A 16,701-nucleotide genomic window follows, 5' to 3' on the forward strand; every position below is an offset into this window, starting at 1 on the left:
GCAAATGGCGAGTGCACTGTGTTTTGATGGAGGCGGCAAGATGTGTTGATCATATGCCCCTCCACAGGCTGCCATCGTATGGACAGAAAACACTGTTGAGAGGGAAAAGGAAGCTGGGAAGGTGTGGCTTCAAAACTAAAGACATTGGGAGCCATTTGTAATTAAAGGTGTTGTACCACAATTGCAAGTTAGCCCCAATCCACAGCATAGGGTCTTACTTGCTGATCAGTAGAGGTCTGATCTGCAGAATGGGACTCCCAAGATCGGCGGCAGTGTCAGCAGTGAGACCCCCACTGATCAAGTTCTTCCCTATTCTATGGATAGTTATCTCCTATTCACAGGATGAGGGATAACTTTAATTTGTAGTACAACCCCTTTAAGACTCTATTAAGAAGTAATATAAACCCACCATTCTCACACACCCCTTAAGACTCACGTAAAAGTGGTCACCCCCATTAACTCTACATCTCTGGGGGGACGCAGAGCTCTGTATCACTAAACTGGAGCTTCAAAGACTATTAGGAAGAATTAAGACAATAATCAGCACTGATGGTTGTGAAAACAAAACTGATATTAAAGGTTCGACATGCACTTGTCATAGAGGTCGGGCCTTGTAAAAACCTTACTGAGGGTCACTTTAATTGGTACCAAATGATTTATAAATGCCAGATGGCAAAGCTTATTCAATGTCTATTCTGTACGGTAAAGTATCTCTACTGTAAAATAAGCAAACGGTGCGGCTAGAAGCTTGCCGTACGTGCAGGATCACTTACTGGAAGCTTCACTTTTCACTACGTATTAAGAAATTGCTCTTTACTGTATTTTCTTTCCAGAAATGCTCGTGAATTAAAAATTCCAGAGGCTGCACCTCGTCCAACAACTACAGGTTGCCAGCTGTGTATTATGATAGCCTGCGGACAGCTAAAGTAGCTCTGAGTACTTCCATAAAACATCAGTGTCTGCAGTCAGCAGGGGCGGACAGCCCCAGGAATTGCAAATTACTGCAACAACCAGGGAAATAGACTGGAAACAGCAGATCCGCTAATACAAGTATCACACAATCCCAAAGTTGCCTCGTATTCGGTGAAAGGTATAGAAATAAAATTAGTTTCTTGCCAACAGCCATGTACAGCTCTGAAACCTGCTTTATTATTGCCCTAATGCATTTAAAAGAGAACACCAATAGTTTACATTAAAGGGAACCTGTCATATCGCCAGAGCCGGATGCATAGCCCCAGTGACTATCACAGCTCTTCTTTTTTTCATACTCCCCTCCATTCTTCCTTACAGACTCGCTCTAGTCGTCTCAAGACGCTTGGAACATATCAAGTGGCCGGTCTCCACCACTCACTGTCAATCAATTCTGACCCATTGACAGTGATTCGTGGAGATTTGCAACTTGACACATTCCAAGTGCCTGGAACCAAATCTAAGGAACGGTGGAAGGAGAAGGTGGGGCTCTGGCAGAGTCAGTATTGCAGCAGCTGCAAAGCTATGCAACCAGCCTCGCGGACATGACAGGTCGTCATTGAAAATCTACAGTTCCCTGTCTATTCGAACCTTGTGTAGGCTAATCCTACAGTTATACTTAATTCCATCCATTCCCTAATTGTAGCTAACATACATTTAGTACAACTACAGGAGCAGACTACACAAGGTTTGTTTGTGGTCTGTTACCATGGGTACATATCCGTCTGCATATGACTTGTAGAAACAAAACAATGCAAATAGGCTTCAAAATCTAGTAAAGTCTTTTATTTTAGATGCATTCGAGCAATGGTGGCGAAGGTGTACATACCCTCTTGTGTTGTCCAGCTCTGATTTATTTGCCTTGCATACTCTTCCATAAACCTTGATCTGACCCCACTTAGCATGGACGTCTGCCCGCTCATAACACAGAAACTGCAGTTTGCAACCAAAATTTACAATCGCACCTTAACTTTAGAAATAATCAGAGACCATATACTTGAAACTTTATTGGAATTAGCAATGAGTTAGGGTGCTTTCACACTTGCACTGGGCATTCCGCTTTCCTGCTCCGTTTGGCTACAGGGATTCTTCCTTCCTGCTCCCGAACAGCCCCGGGTGGACCTCATTAATTATAGTGGGGTCCACCCAGCTGACGGGCTGGAAGTTCTGACGCAGATGTGAAACCACCCTTAGTTTATTTAAAAAGGACCTGTCGTGTCTTCGAGTCAGCAAGGTGGGCTGCATAACTTTGCATCTGCGGCCAAGCTGACTATGGGTACTTTTACACAGGACAGCTGTCAGGCACTTCGACGCCCGACAGTTGTCTGACTATCATCATTCCTGAACTTTCACACAGGAGTGATAATCACTCACTGAATGGAGGCAGAACGTGCTGGAGAGCTCTTCCAGCCACCAACCTCCATCCAGAGTAAACAGGAAGTCATTCACAGATGAACAACTGCCTGTTTACACAGGCTGACAGTCACTTGATTATTAGGCGAGCTGAAAATCAAGTGACTCCAACAAGTGAGTGATTTTTGCTCACTTACCTGTTGGATTATGTGTTTGCACGGGTCGACAGTCACCCGTAAACACTCTTTTGAGCAATTACTCGGGGAACTTTCAGAACATGTAAAAGTACCCTATCACAGCTTTTTATTTCCCACTACCCCACTTCCCCATATAAAGTCCAGTTAGATTTGGCTCTAGGCAATTTGAATATCATCTGGGCAGTGTCCACCACTCACTGTCAATGGATGATGTCAGATTTGACTGACAGTGAGTGGTGGAGATCCCCTGACTTCATAGATTCAGTTCCTGGTGCTTTGAACCTAATGGGACCGTATGGGGAAAAAAGGTGGCGGGCAGTAGAGAGAAAATAGAAGCTGCGATAAAGTCAGCGGGTAGTGTCTGCTAAGCTATGTAGCCAGCTTCACCGACAAGTCCTCTTTAACTATAGGACGTTAAATGATCCAAAATTTGGCATTTCACTTTAGCTCCAGTTCCGGGTTCAGAAAGTACAGCTTCTATAGTATTAGCTGGCAGAAGACCATGGTGGGTAAGACCTAACTGCTGTCACAGTTTCACTTAATGGAAGTCGTGTCAGGTGAAATTAACCCTACTATTAGCGCTGTCAGATCAGCACTCAGATATGGAAGGGCATCATACCATAATTACTTCTGGCAGAGCTTCCATCATGGAGAAATCCTTATTCTTCTGCCCTGCGAGCTCTATACAAACGAATCGGAGACCTTCCGATGGGCAAACCGTTCAGCTCAGACTCGGCGTGTATTCTGCTCTGTCTTCTTCAACCCTTCCCCTTGCTCAATGAATGACAGCTTGCTTATGCAATCATTAGGCAAGGGGAGGGGCTGAGAAAAACCAAGGGCAGAAGCACAGGATGAGTCTGAACCAAGCAGCCTGCCCATCAGATGGGCTCAGGCTCGTTTGAACACAGCACGCTGGGCAGAAGAATACAATTTTTTTCTCCAATGGAAGCTCTGTCAGAAGAAATCATGGCAGGACGCCGCTCCCTGCCTGAGCGCTGATCGGTAGCAGGCTTAATTTTACATAACAGACATTCTTAAAGATAAATGACTAAATCCAAAGTTCTTTTTATTTGTGTTACCCTGTGAGAAGATAAGAGATTTCGTGTATTCCCTGCTTTGGACACAATTACAAAAAAGTAACTTTTTTCCCCCCATTCTGAGGACAGACTTAAATAATGTTGCACAGAATTTAGGATGATGCAGTAGCAATTCATATTCACAAAAAGATGTCCACGTAAACAACCTTTTGGATGGAACCTCCATGCACCCCATACAAAAGAAAACATGATTGATGCCTTTTTCATTTTTTAGGTGGCTTTTAATTTGAAATTCACGGGGCTTCAAAATTTTGGTTCGTCATTACATCGTCTTGAAAAGTTGTGTAAAGTAAAAATCCAATTTTTTTTTTTTTTTTTAACGTATCGTTACAATCTAGACAATATTGAATGCCCATGGAAGATGTGAGGCAGCACAATTCTGAACAAGGATGATGATGATGATGATGATGATACCGCGTCATTCCTCAACATGATTTTTTTTTTATTTTTAGTTTTTGTACATATTATCAAACGCATCCTCCGGTCGGCACGCACATTATACAATTGTATCTACTGTTGCTTCTCTAGGAGAAAAGAAAAAAAAAATGATAGTGCATATCAGACATACGTTTTGTACACCATCTAAAGGATGGTATTTAAAATCCACTTGCTGGTATCTAGAGTAATCTTGTATACGGGAACACAGGCAATCCACGATTGCAGTTTTTTGAACAAAGATTGTGAATAACACCCAGTTATATACAGTGGGAGACACCATGCAAGTGACACGTACTGCATCGTAAACATTAAAATATATCCCTTCCCGCATAACCCATTAGTGAATTTTATAATTTCATATATATATATTTGATGTGATACTATCCACTCAAGATAATACAACGCTTTTTTTTTTTTTATATTAGCGAACATTACGAGAAAGTTTACTTTTCCCGAATGCCGTTTTTGTTTTATACTTCTAAAGAGATCAAAATAAATTAAACATTTTATACATAATTACATATGGAGAGTTAACTTATTTTATCTTTTTAGTTCAGTACAAAGATACTTGCCAGAGTCCACCTAATGCATACGACGTAATTTTAAACAATCGCTAGTTATATTACTCTCAATCTGAGATGAACAGCAATTAGTTTTTTTCATTTGTGTGCTTACTCAGGAATTGCTATTTAGACCGTCTTGGGGTTGCAGAAATTAGATTTCTAAGTTGCACTCAAATCAGTCATCCTTCAAACCCAAGAAGTCAAAATAAAACATTAAAATAAAGACTTTCTACAGTAGTCTGGTTTTTCAGTTGCACCTCAAAGCCCAACTTGTGCCCTTGACGGTTCGCAACCAATCCTCTTTTTTTTTTCTTTGCTGTATCAGACGGAGAAATACAAAATAATAAAATAAAAAAAACCTTCCACTCTGATATTAAGGGGTTAAAACACTGGACAGATTAGCAGCTTACAAACTTTGGCTTCAATCCAGTACCCAAAAACAAAACAAAAATAAAAGCTAAAACTGTGGTTTCGATCCTTTCTATAAGTGGTGTATCCTTATGAAACTGGATTTTTTTAATATATTTTTTTTTGTGTTCGTACCATTTTTTAAATTTTGTAAATAACAGGATTCAACGGTCTCCGACACACAGATGTGAACCCTGTCGTGATCCTGTTACCACCTATGTCGTTCCATTGAAAAATAATCCTTCATAAAATACATAGCTACGTAATGAAAACAATGGGGTCAGTCTAGCAACAACAACAAAAAAAGACGAAAAAACTTCTTTCTTTAAAAACTGGCATTTTAAAATAATAATTAAAAAAAGCCGAGGGTCACACAGGTCTTCGTACAATGGAGGCCTGCATAGTTGTCGGCCCGTGAAACTGAGGCAGCAAAAGTACCTTTTAAAAAAGTCTCTCGGTGCTAAAATGTAGTGGTAAAAACAAAAGCACATTTCACATTCTGTCTGCCCAATTTTTTGAGAAATTGGAAAGTTAAAATGAGGAAAACTGATCCATTCTGAACAAAGGTTAAATCCCCTATTTGCAAGTTTGCAATTTTTTTTTTGTGGGCTTTTTTTTTTTTTTTTTTTTTTTAGTGGACACAAAAAAATTTATACATCTATTGTGAAGTCCATGGAAGCCTTTAAAATTACAAGACTACATGTTGTAGGCCACATATATGGGGTCCAGCTGATCTGCCAAAAACCCGTCTCGTAGGTGCATACGCTGTTTCTCTCCACGGGAGTTGATAGGAATGACACCAATGTCCACTACTACAACCACGCCTACAATAAGATAATGTTCCTCCAAGATCACGTTGGTGACTAGCGGGACCAGATCCAAGGCTTCTTGTTCAGAGCCATCAAGTTCTACCACAACGACCAACAAATTTGTCCAGGTAAAAACAGCACTAGTGGAAGAAAGAAGGACAAAAAAAGTTGGATTTAGAAGCAATGGGAAACTGAAATGTGGCAAAGAATTTTCAGCAATATTCTGTTCATATTGATGCGGACACGTGGCGCATACTACGTCATTAAAGTAGACTCTACCACAAAATTAAATATGTGAAATTAATTTACAAAATCCAGCTCCTAAAATATTCAAGGACTCACTAACTCTCGTAAAGTGAAAATAAATAAGTAAAGATGGCCAAAAAGGAGGAACTTGCCGATTTTACCATCACCCAATGACATCACTAAATTGTGTTTGGCTAACCTTGATGTTCCTGTCTAGTGCTACTCTGCACCGTTAAAGGTGTCAGTTGTTCATCCAGGCATCAGTTATTCTTCCCGATCCCACTGTAGACATACATGCATATTTGACTCGGCCAACGACGCATGTGATCTCTATGAGTTCAGACAGCTCTAGCAGTGGCTTATTGGCTTATCTCCTTTGAAAAAAACATGGGCGTGTTTAAGTCCAGTCTTTCCCTCAACATATGCCCTCCTGGAGACCCTTGCATAGACATTGGATAATTGTCTGGACTTTGAAAACAAAGGGAAACCTCATGCTTAAGTCCCAGTTCTTCCAGTCCAGTCCTCTCTTCCCCAGATTTCAGAAGAAGCCCAAAGCACATTAGATAGTCAACTGGCCCTCCTGAAATCGGTAGGTTGCGATCATCTAATGTATACAGCCACCTTTAGAATGATTAGGACTGTGTATGAATAGCTAGAAATGTCTTCTGTCTGAAGTAATGCTCCAACAACAACATTGGCATGTCAGGAAGTACCTTGACATGCTGAATTCACAATTAACTTAGCACAATAGTCTTACAGCAAAACTTCTGCTTTATGGCCTGTACAGACTCCACCTTTCCTAGCTTGTATCTTCTGAACAGTCGTCTCATAATCGGACTTTTTTTGGCACAACACCTTTAAACTTGCCTATAAAATTTTCCCTCCTATTGTTATTCTTATTTGATTTATTGATAGTAATTCGTATTCTAGTCTACTTTATGGCATTGCTATACTCTATGCTGTAAATAGAACTTAAATTAAAAGGAAAACAAAGCAATTACCATTCTGTAACACTCTTGTGGGCTCTGATCACAGATGTTTCTATATCGATTGGGTGGTATCTCATCCCTCGTAGTTCCATTGCTTCATCCAGAGCACCAACCACATAAAGAGCATCGTGTCGTTCTAGATGGACAATAAGGAAACAACGCTCAGAAAAGTTTGGTCAAACATTACAAAAAGAATAAATGCAAATTTAAGTTTCTTATGTAACTTCTATATTCCTCAGTCCTTTGAACTTTCACACTGTTCATCCAGAAACCAAGACTTATCGCATGTAAGTTTCTTTAAGTTAAAGGGAACCTGTCAACAAATAACTTCAGTGATGAACCTTTCTAAACACGTCGCGTTTAATGCCCATAAGCCCGGAATACCTGTAGAGGAGCAGCAAACTCTCATGCTGTATGCTAATTAAGTTTTGGATGGTCCAGTGGGCGTATCCGGACAGTTCCAGTGATCCAAGTTCTCTTCTGTAAACACGTTCCTTTGATTGATGTGGATAATGTCTCTATCACCCACAAGCGGTCCTAAAACACATGCTTTTGCCGCCCATACTGGGAGCAGTAAAAGCTGATGTGTCCATTCACAGTATGGCAAAACCAACTGTGCACGCCACACCCAGAATGCGCAGCACTAGTGTTTCATTTGGAGTAGTTTGTAGACGAAGTAGGAACGTCATCCACGTCAAACAAAAGGAGTGGGATGTGTTAAAAAAGGCGAGTCTGGGCAACTGGAACAGTTCGGGAAAGCCCAGCTCACCATTCAGAACTCATTTCACATACAGTTTTTCTAGACATATGTTGGGCTTATGGGCACTAAGACACATGTTTAGAAAGGTTAATTACTGACTGATATAGTGCTGCCAACAGTTTAGAAAGGCAAAACTTGAAAATCAAGAATGATGTGACCCAATGAGTGTAAGTGGTGGGGACCGCCCACCTGACACATTCCTAGCACTAGGAAATGAATCTAAGAAGATATGAGCTTGTATAGGGAAACGGGAGCCAGTGTGAATGAAGAAAGACCTCATTGGAGTTAGTGGGCTGCAGCTCCAAAGCTATACAGTGCCCGAGTCATGATACGTTCTCTTTAAATCTTATAGTATTATCTGGTTCTGAGCAGACAATTGACTGTATGAGCCAGTAGTCGTCCCCAGTAATGATACAATCTATGTTAGCATTCCGGTAGTACATCTGCAAAGGCACAAAGATTCTAAACAGCAGATTAGGGTCTCATTTAATATCTTACCGCCATTTGCATCTGTTAGCTCCGTTCTTCTTAAGAATCCCAAATAACCCGTTCTTGCCCAGACCGTTTGCGTGTCTCCAAAACTAAGCCTGGAACTGAAGTGATCGGACTGCAGAGACTCATCTCCATAAATTGTGAAGTAGCCGCTCGCATTGTGCGCACTGTGAACCCAAATCTACAGAAAAAATTATTATTTTAGTTTGGCAAAATGTAAACTTTTCCTACAAGGTTCGATTTCCAATAAGAACATTTTAAAGTTCACGTGGCACAACAATGGAAGAACTTTTCTCTGAACAGAACTGGTATCCAGGACATTATCTGTCCTATTAGGGGTAACATGGAGCCGGTGATGGTGATCAGAGCATCTAAGTAATTTAAACAAAGGGAGGGGGTTGTCTTCGAACACCCATGGCCCACCACCGGCAAAAAGTGGTGTAAAAAGCAAAAACAATGGCAGGATTGTTTTTTCTCTTTGGACTGCCCCAAAACTGTAAAAGTTAAATATTTTGTTTATATACTCTAAAATGGTGCTATGAAATAATAAATGTCATCCTGCAAAAAAACAAGCAGTCATATCTGTAGGCAAATGGAAAAAAAAGTTACAGCTGTGAGAATCCTGTGAGGCAAAAGTTTTATTGACGCTCCTTGATTTAGGGTGGACGCTCACTGGCGATGTTTTTTTTTATTTTGCGCTGCGAGAGCACGAGAAGACACTCGCCACGCAGCGCAAGAAAGACGCCGGTATAGAACCGGAATATCGCTAGTGGTTTCAATGGGGCCAGCAGCAGCAGCGCTAGCCCCATTGAAAACATAGGGAGAATGCCGCGGACTTCTGCCACAGCTGTGGCAGGAGTTTCCTTCATCCCCTGTGGCAGAATTCCGCGGCATTCTATCCCATTGCTTTCAATGGGATCGGCACTGCTGCCGATCCCATTGAAAACACTGCTTTGTCATGCCCCGCTAAATGATTATCGGGGAAGGGCTTGAAATATAAGCCCTTCCCCGATAATCAGCAAAAAGTATAAAAAAAAAAAAATAATTACTCACCTCTCCGGCGCTCAGACACGTCCTCGTGGTGGCTCCCCTGCACTGCTATTAAAGGGGTTGTCCCGCGGCAGCAAGTGGGTCTATACACTTCTGTATGGCCATATTAATGCACTTTGTAATGTACATTGTGCATTAATTATGAGCCATACAGAAGTTATAAAAAGTATTTTACTTACCTGCTCCGTTGCTAGCGTCCTCGTTCCCATGGAGCCGACTAATTTTCGCCGTCTAATGGCCAAATTAGCCGCGCTTGCGCAGTCCGAGTCTTCTTCTGTTCTCAATGGGGCTCCGTGTAGCTCCGCCCCGTCACGTGCCGATTCCAGCCAATCAGGAGGCTGTAATTGGCAATGGACCGCACAGAAGAGCTGCGGTCCATGGAGGGAGAAGATGCCGGCGGCCATCTTCACCGGTAAGTATAGAAGTCACCGGAGCGCGGGGATTCAGGTAAGCGCTGTGCTGTTTTTTTTTTAAGTCCCTGCATCGGGGTTGTCTCGCGCCGAACGGGGGGGGGGGGGGGGGGGGGGGGGGGTGTTGGAAAAAAAAAAAACAGTTTCGGCGCGGGACAACCTCTTTCAGCAGTTGGGGATTTTAAAATCCCCGCCTTTTAAAAGGGCTGTGCAGATTGGCTGAGGGCTCAGCCAATAGCAGCTACTGCTTAGCTATTGGCTGAGTGCTCAGCCAATGACACATAGCCCTTAGCTATTCATTCATGAATAGCTAAGATATAGCCCTTCCCCGATAATCTTACTGCAGGGCTTGGCAGAAACCATTGCTTTCAATGGGATCCGCAGCAGTGCCGATCCCATTGAAAGCAATGGGATAGAATGCCGGAGACTTCTGTGGCAGAGGATTCCTTCATCCCCGTGGGGACCGCGGGGATAAAGGAAACTCCAGCCACAGCTGTCACAGCTGTGGCAGAAGTCCCCGGCATTCTGCTTTTCCTTTCAATGGGGCTAGCGCTGCTCCTGGCCCTATTGAAAAGACTGGCGATATGTTGGCGTTATGCCGATATCCCGGCGTGATGCTGGCTTTTTTCTCGCACTGCGCTGCGAGACTTTAACTTTACTCTCGCAGCGCAGTGGAGAAAAAAACGCCAGTGGGTGTCGACCCTTAGAACTATAGTATTACAAAGCAGCCCAAGACCAAAAAACAGGTTGTGCACCTCTGATCTAGATGGTGCAAATACTTTTTTACATTGTATATTAGCACTATGTATGGATTTTAAAGGCTATGTATACCTTTGCACTCTTTTTTTAATCAATGGGTTTTTGAAAATCAGAACCTTTTGTAATTTGTTTTTTATTACAAATTCCTGATTGTTTGATTTGCATTGTTTTCCAAGGCGCTGCGGACTGGAGGACTGAACTCTTAGTACATTCTGGCAGAGTAAACTGACAACTCCACCACCTGCCTGCTGCCCTGTTGTGAACGTGCATTCACTGCCTTTCCACTCGGCTACTATGGAGGGCTGTATGACAGTGTCAGGAGCTCATAAGGACAGAGAGCAGAGAAAGCTACTATTAGGCCGGCTTCAAATGGGCACTAAAATCACACAAGATTTGCACATTCTGAGACGCACAAATATGAACACTATTCTTTTGAATGGGGTCATACACATAAGCAAAAATTTTTTTTTCCCCCTACATGGTACTGCGATGTGGGAATCAAATTGCGGCATTACCTATCTTGTGTGCTCTCTCGCATCGCAGCACCTATTGTTTTCAATGCAGCCTGTGGCAGCATCGCAGAGTGTGCAAAGTGCACGCAATGCGAGATCTCCCATTGAAAACTCCTTGCATCCTTGGGGCTTTCACATGGATGGCGAGTGTGATATGGGGGCAGGATTCACAGTCCCATATCGCACTCGCTCGTGTGAACTTAGCCTTGCTGAGGGCCGTATTACAGTGCTAGGGGATGGGTGGAGATGAGGAGGTCAGAGGGCAGAGAAAGTTACTATTACAGAGGGCTGTAATTCACTATGGGTGAATTTTCTGCTCTTAACAACAGTGAGAGGGAACAGGAGCAGCAGCTACTAAGAGCTGTGTAGTATTAAGTAGGCATAGTTATGCTACACAGCCTCTGAAAGAGGAGAAGGAAGGGGGAGCTGAGCTTGTTCATGTTCATGAGAGAAATCAGCTGATCAGTGTTGGGAATGTGCCCTCTTCCCGAGCCAGAAACTTGAATGTAGGGGAGCCTGTAAACCAAGTGTGAGGCTTTCTAAATGCGCAGGAAGGAAAACGCAGTGCAAAAAAACCACAGATAAGTGCATAATTTTTCTGCAGGGACTTAGTAATATTTGTATGAATTGATTTTTTTAATGCACAAAGGTTTCCATAGCCTGTAAAGTCTTCCTCTGTAGCATACTCTATGAGCTACAATGGCATCATAATTACTGAGAAGTGAAGGAGAGTTAATTATTCATCGATACAATTCCAAAGCCCATTATGATATTCTATAAATCAATTACAAGAATCCCATAAAGCTTGATATATAAAAGAAAGAATTTATTGCTTGGAAAGTCATTCTCTTAATAGAGAAAATACTTCAGACGAGAGATAATCATATGTAATTTCACATTGGCGTTTCCAAAAGCAAAATGATACATTCATGTCTTAAGCAAGAGAGGCGACATCTTAAATCATGGGAATAAGTAAATCTCATTGATTAATGTTCTGCCACGATTCAGGAGGAGAATGTAATCTCTTTTACAAACAGCAATAAGTTATAGGACTGCAGCGAAGCCCTTTGATTTCTGATTTGCAGATATTAAATATTAGATGCCAGAGGAAGAAAAGAATTTAAAAGATTAAGCATAAAAGAAATGAGCAACGAGGATGAATAAGCAGAAAAGCGAGTATATAAAGAAAGAGTGTATGACAAGAATGCTATCAACAAACCCGACGCCAGTATAAGAAATACAATAGTTTCCAAACTCCAAGAGAAAATTGGCTAAAAGGTCCTCGCATCTTATAGTCTGTAGCAGGAAGCCGAGCAACGCCAGACAACTTCTGTCCTGATCACTTGCTTAAAAGAGTTTTACTAGTATCACAAGTTAACCTTCAGGTACAGAATAGGGAATAACTTGTTGCTCAATGTGGGTCTCATCACTGAGACTCCCACAATCCCACGGACAGGGGGTCCTGTGTCCCCCATCCTCCTTACTGCACTCCCCCACAATGAGTAGGAGACCGAATGGACTGCTGGTTGTGTAAGCGTGCTGATGTTCCATTCACTTTCGGTGGGAATGCGGAGATAGTGGAGTGCAAGTGCTCAGGTATTTCTTGTCAGCCCCATTAAAATGAATGGAATGAAGATTGCGCATGCTTGGCCAGAGCTTCATTCATTCTAACTAGAGATGAGCGAGTATACTTGCTAAGGCACATTACTCGAGGGAGTAGTGCCTTAGCCGAATATCTCCCCGCTCGTCTCTAAAGAGTCGGGGGCCGGCGTGGGTGACAGGTGAGTTGCGGGGGGGAGAGAGATCTCCCCTCCGTTCCTCCCCGCTCTCCCCCGCCGCCCCCCGAATCTTTAGAGACGAGCGGGGAGATACTCGGCTAAGGCACTACTCGCTCGAGTAATGTGCCTTAGCGAGTATACTCGCTCATCTCTAATTCTACCACCACTGCGGGGGAGAGGCAAACCCACAGTGACCGGCAGAACGGAACAAGTGACCCCCCCCCCATTGTCACAATCGGCAGGGGTCTCAGCCTATGGATAGGGAATAAAGAACTTTGTCTGATCATTGAGAAAACTGTAACACTGCATGTGACTCTTGCATGTAGGCTTTAGAGTCATACTCTTACAGCTCCACAACGGCCATATACAAGAAGGTTCAGAGGCAGAGATGACACAGAGTATCGTGTATTTGTTCCCTACACATTGATGTCGTAGCTCAACTTTATGAAATGACAACTATAATACAAAATTAAAAGGGCCACCTTGCACATCCCCTTTCAGACTGCAGGGCCTGGACCAAACAACTAATTGCGCTGGGTCCCGCTTTTGGCACCCCCGGCAAACAGCTGATATTGCCAGGCGACACCTTCACTGTAGGAGAAATGCACTACTACAAGATGGCCATTCAGATGAATGATCATCCTGTAATTAATCCTGCTCATTATTAATATTACTGCACTGAAATAACCAGAGTTTTCGACATCAACCCCTCCAACTTTCTTACACCACCAGTGAAGTTTTAGTTAGTATGAACTACTTTTTTCTGGTACTTCCTGATTTACACTTATTCAGCTCCCAGGATGCAGCCAAACAATGGAACTAATTAGCGGCAGCATGACCGAGCCCTTAGATTAAACAAAGCTTTTCTATCACATTAAGACCCAGATACCGGTAAGTGCATTATTTATTGGAGGGATGGACAGGGTGACTCACCTCGCCAAGATGAGAGTCTCCAAGCGGTCCCTTTGTTTCTGGATTTGCAATTATTATTCGAACACCTGGAAGGATCTGTTATAAGACGAGAGCAGAGAGTAATAAAGATGAAGTCAGAGAAATCTATCAGATTAAAGACGACTAAATACTTATTTTCATCAGTACGGATGACAACTCTAAACTCTAAGACATTACGATGAGGAAGATTGTGATCCACTTACTTTTCCTGATTCCATGAGGGGCAAACTGTGCGGAGATCCTCTTTCTACCAAACGGACTCTGAAACACAAAAGGTGTGAAGAATAGGGTGTAACTAGGATTGGTTGTGCCCAATAACGTGTAACTAGGCAGGGGAGAACTGCAAGAAGGGGTGGCGCATAACCCCACTCTAACCAATCCTATCAGTTTGACAGGAACATGAAGTATGGTGTTAGGTTCCGCCTTGTACCTGCTACTCCATCCAATCCCTGCCCCCTTCCTATCAGGTCTCATCAATCTGTCCTAATTACCCTCTAGGTCAGAGGTCCTCAGGGACCACCAACAGGTCATGTTTTCAGGATCTCCTATAGTAAGAACACCTGTGGCAATGTCTGAGGCATCTACAATAATTACATCACCTGTGCAATACTGAGGAGATCCTGAAAACATGACCTGTTGGCGGTCCTTGAGGACTGGAGTTGGGGAACACTGCTCTAGGTAGTGGCAGACAATGGCCTTTTGGCTCACTCCCTAGACCAGGGGTCCCCAACTCCAGTCCTCAGGGACCACCAACAGGTCATGTTTTCAGGATATCCTATAGTAAGAACACCTGTTCAACGTTTGAAGCACCGACAATAATTACATCACCTGAGCAACACTGAGGAAATACTGAAAACATGACCTGTTGGCGGTCCCTGAGGACTGGAGTTGGGGAACACTGCCCTAGACTACACCTTTAAGAGAGAGCTTTTGCGTTCAACTTTTCACATTTTGAGGTCCAGTATTCTGTGCGGATAATATATCTTTATAGCGGTTGGAATTTTAGTTCTCTGATCTGGAGCTTCAGATCCAATATACAGACAAAGCAATAAAGTTCTGCTTGTCTGCAGTCACCATTATTGGGGATACTTAGAAGTGTACTGCATACTGTCTTAAGGCCCATTTACACGCAAATATAATGTTTAAACGAGTGAAAGTTTTAGAGATTATTTTGCATAAAGTGTTAATGGCCACTAATGTTCATTAACACTTTATCATCTTTATTTGCATGTAAAAAGGCCTCCAGGAGCTGTTTGCAGAGCCCAGCATGTGGACTGGGCTCTGCACACCCCTGCATTATTCTCGTCAGGGCTGCCGGCAGAATACAATGTAATCTCCCGACTCTTCCAGAGAACACAGCATGCAGTCTATTGAGAGATACTTTATCTCTGCGGCTGAACGATGGATTTTAAGCTCACCTTAAAATCATCATTTAGACGAAAAGTGCACAAAGCCTGCTTTACATGTAACAGTTATCGCTCATTTGTTGTCGTTTGAACTAATTTTGAGCAATAGCTGTTGCGTGTAAATGGGCCTTTAGGGCATATTCACACTGCAAAATCAGCATCAGAAAAATATGCCTCATAATCCAGAAATTTGCATGTACAGATGACACCGATTCATGTACATATTAGCCACATTCAACCATCACATTAAAATATTACTTCATATACAAGTTTACTTAACGTGTGCCCGCACTTTCATGTTACTATATCAGATAAACCGATGTGTGAGTACATGAGGAATCGAAAAGAGGGGGGGAATGGGTGGAGCAACTTCTACTTGTCCAAATGGCGGAGAGTAAGGATGGGCTTAGGCATGCAGCAAGTACACTCATCGCCACGTACTCTCTTAGCATGTATGCACACGGAATACATTCAAAGATGGAAGAGATTTTTCTTCCGTACATTTTTCCCACAATTTGTGCGAGCAGCAACACGGCCGCCTACGGGATATCGGTACACCATTTTACGTGCGCAAAATCTGCATGCTAAACACACCATACCAACATACTCGTGTGAAACAGCCCTAAAAGGTTTTTATTAAAGAGAGCTTAGAAAGGTGCTGCCAGCCCAGATACAGTCACCGTGTGTAACCGGGCGTGAAAGTACAAATAGCAGGGAACTGAAAAGAATGGGCCGTGAGCGATACCCTTAGAACAGAAGGCTCATTAAAACAAGGGAATTAACTAGAGATGAGCGAACGTACTCGGATAAGCACTACTCGTCCGAGTAATGTGCCTTATCTGAGTATCGCTGTACTCGTCCTGAAAGATTCGGGACGCGCTGCGGAGCGGGGAGCTGCAGGGGAGAGCCGGGAGGAACGGAGGGGAGATCTTTCTCTCCATCTCTCCCGCCCGCTCTGCCCCGCTCCCCGCTGCGACTCACCTGTCAGCAGCGGAGCGCCCCGAATCTTTCAGCACGAGTACAGCGGTACTCGGATAAGGCACATTACTCGGACGAGTAGTGCTTATCAGAGTACGTTCGCTCATCTCTAGAATTAACCCAATTTCTCTTTATTGATTTACAAACAGCCCTTGTGATGCGTTTCGGGGACGCAGACCCTTCCTCAGAAATGGCTGGAGCACTAAAAGTAATAATAATTTATAGAAATGTATATTCAGAAAATAAAAAAGAACATAAAAAGTCAAAGAAAAAACGTCCTTCCTTATAAAGTAAAACTGAAAGACTAATTAAAAAAACAATCCTCAGACAAATAGTAGTGTTTACACTATCTCTCTCTATATATATATATAACACACACACACACACACACACACACACACCTCGTGAATGAATTAAAAAAAACACCTTGGCAGCAATTAGGCAAGGATAAGGAATGCATAAAAAGGACCGAGTCACTAAAAGCTGAGATGCTGATAACAAATTAATAGCAATAAGCCTCTTTAAAGAGTAAAAAG

At 42.8% G+C, this 16,701-nt stretch overlaps 1 protein-coding gene across 4 annotated transcripts in view; it reads right to left on the reverse strand.

The window, feature by feature from the left end:
- Positions 1 to 3,568: 3,568 nt before the first annotated feature.
- Positions 3,569 to 16,701, reverse strand: part of DIP2C (disco interacting protein 2 homolog C) — a 476,875-nt gene continuing 463,742 nt past the window's right edge. For all 4 annotated transcript variants that reach the window (XM_066585296.1, XM_066585294.1, XM_066585295.1 and 1 more), the window contains 5 exons: positions 13,985 to 14,042; positions 13,764 to 13,838; positions 8,328 to 8,502; positions 7,082 to 7,205; positions 3,569 to 5,974 (listed from right to left, as the gene is read on the reverse strand). In XM_066585296.1, coding sequence (XP_066441393.1) covers positions 5,722 to 5,974; positions 7,082 to 7,205; positions 8,328 to 8,502; positions 13,764 to 13,838; positions 13,985 to 14,042 — 685 coding nt within the window. In that variant the 3' untranslated portion in view covers positions 3,569 to 5,721. The remainder of the gene's footprint in view (positions 5,975 to 7,081; positions 7,206 to 8,327; positions 8,503 to 13,763; positions 13,839 to 13,984; positions 14,043 to 16,701) is intronic.

The sequence above is a fragment of the Eleutherodactylus coqui genome, chromosome 12, assembly GCF_035609145.1.
Source record: "Eleutherodactylus coqui strain aEleCoq1 chromosome 12, aEleCoq1.hap1, whole genome shotgun sequence".
In the NCBI taxonomy this organism is placed as follows: Eukaryota; Metazoa; Chordata; class Amphibia; order Anura; family Eleutherodactylidae; genus Eleutherodactylus; species Eleutherodactylus coqui.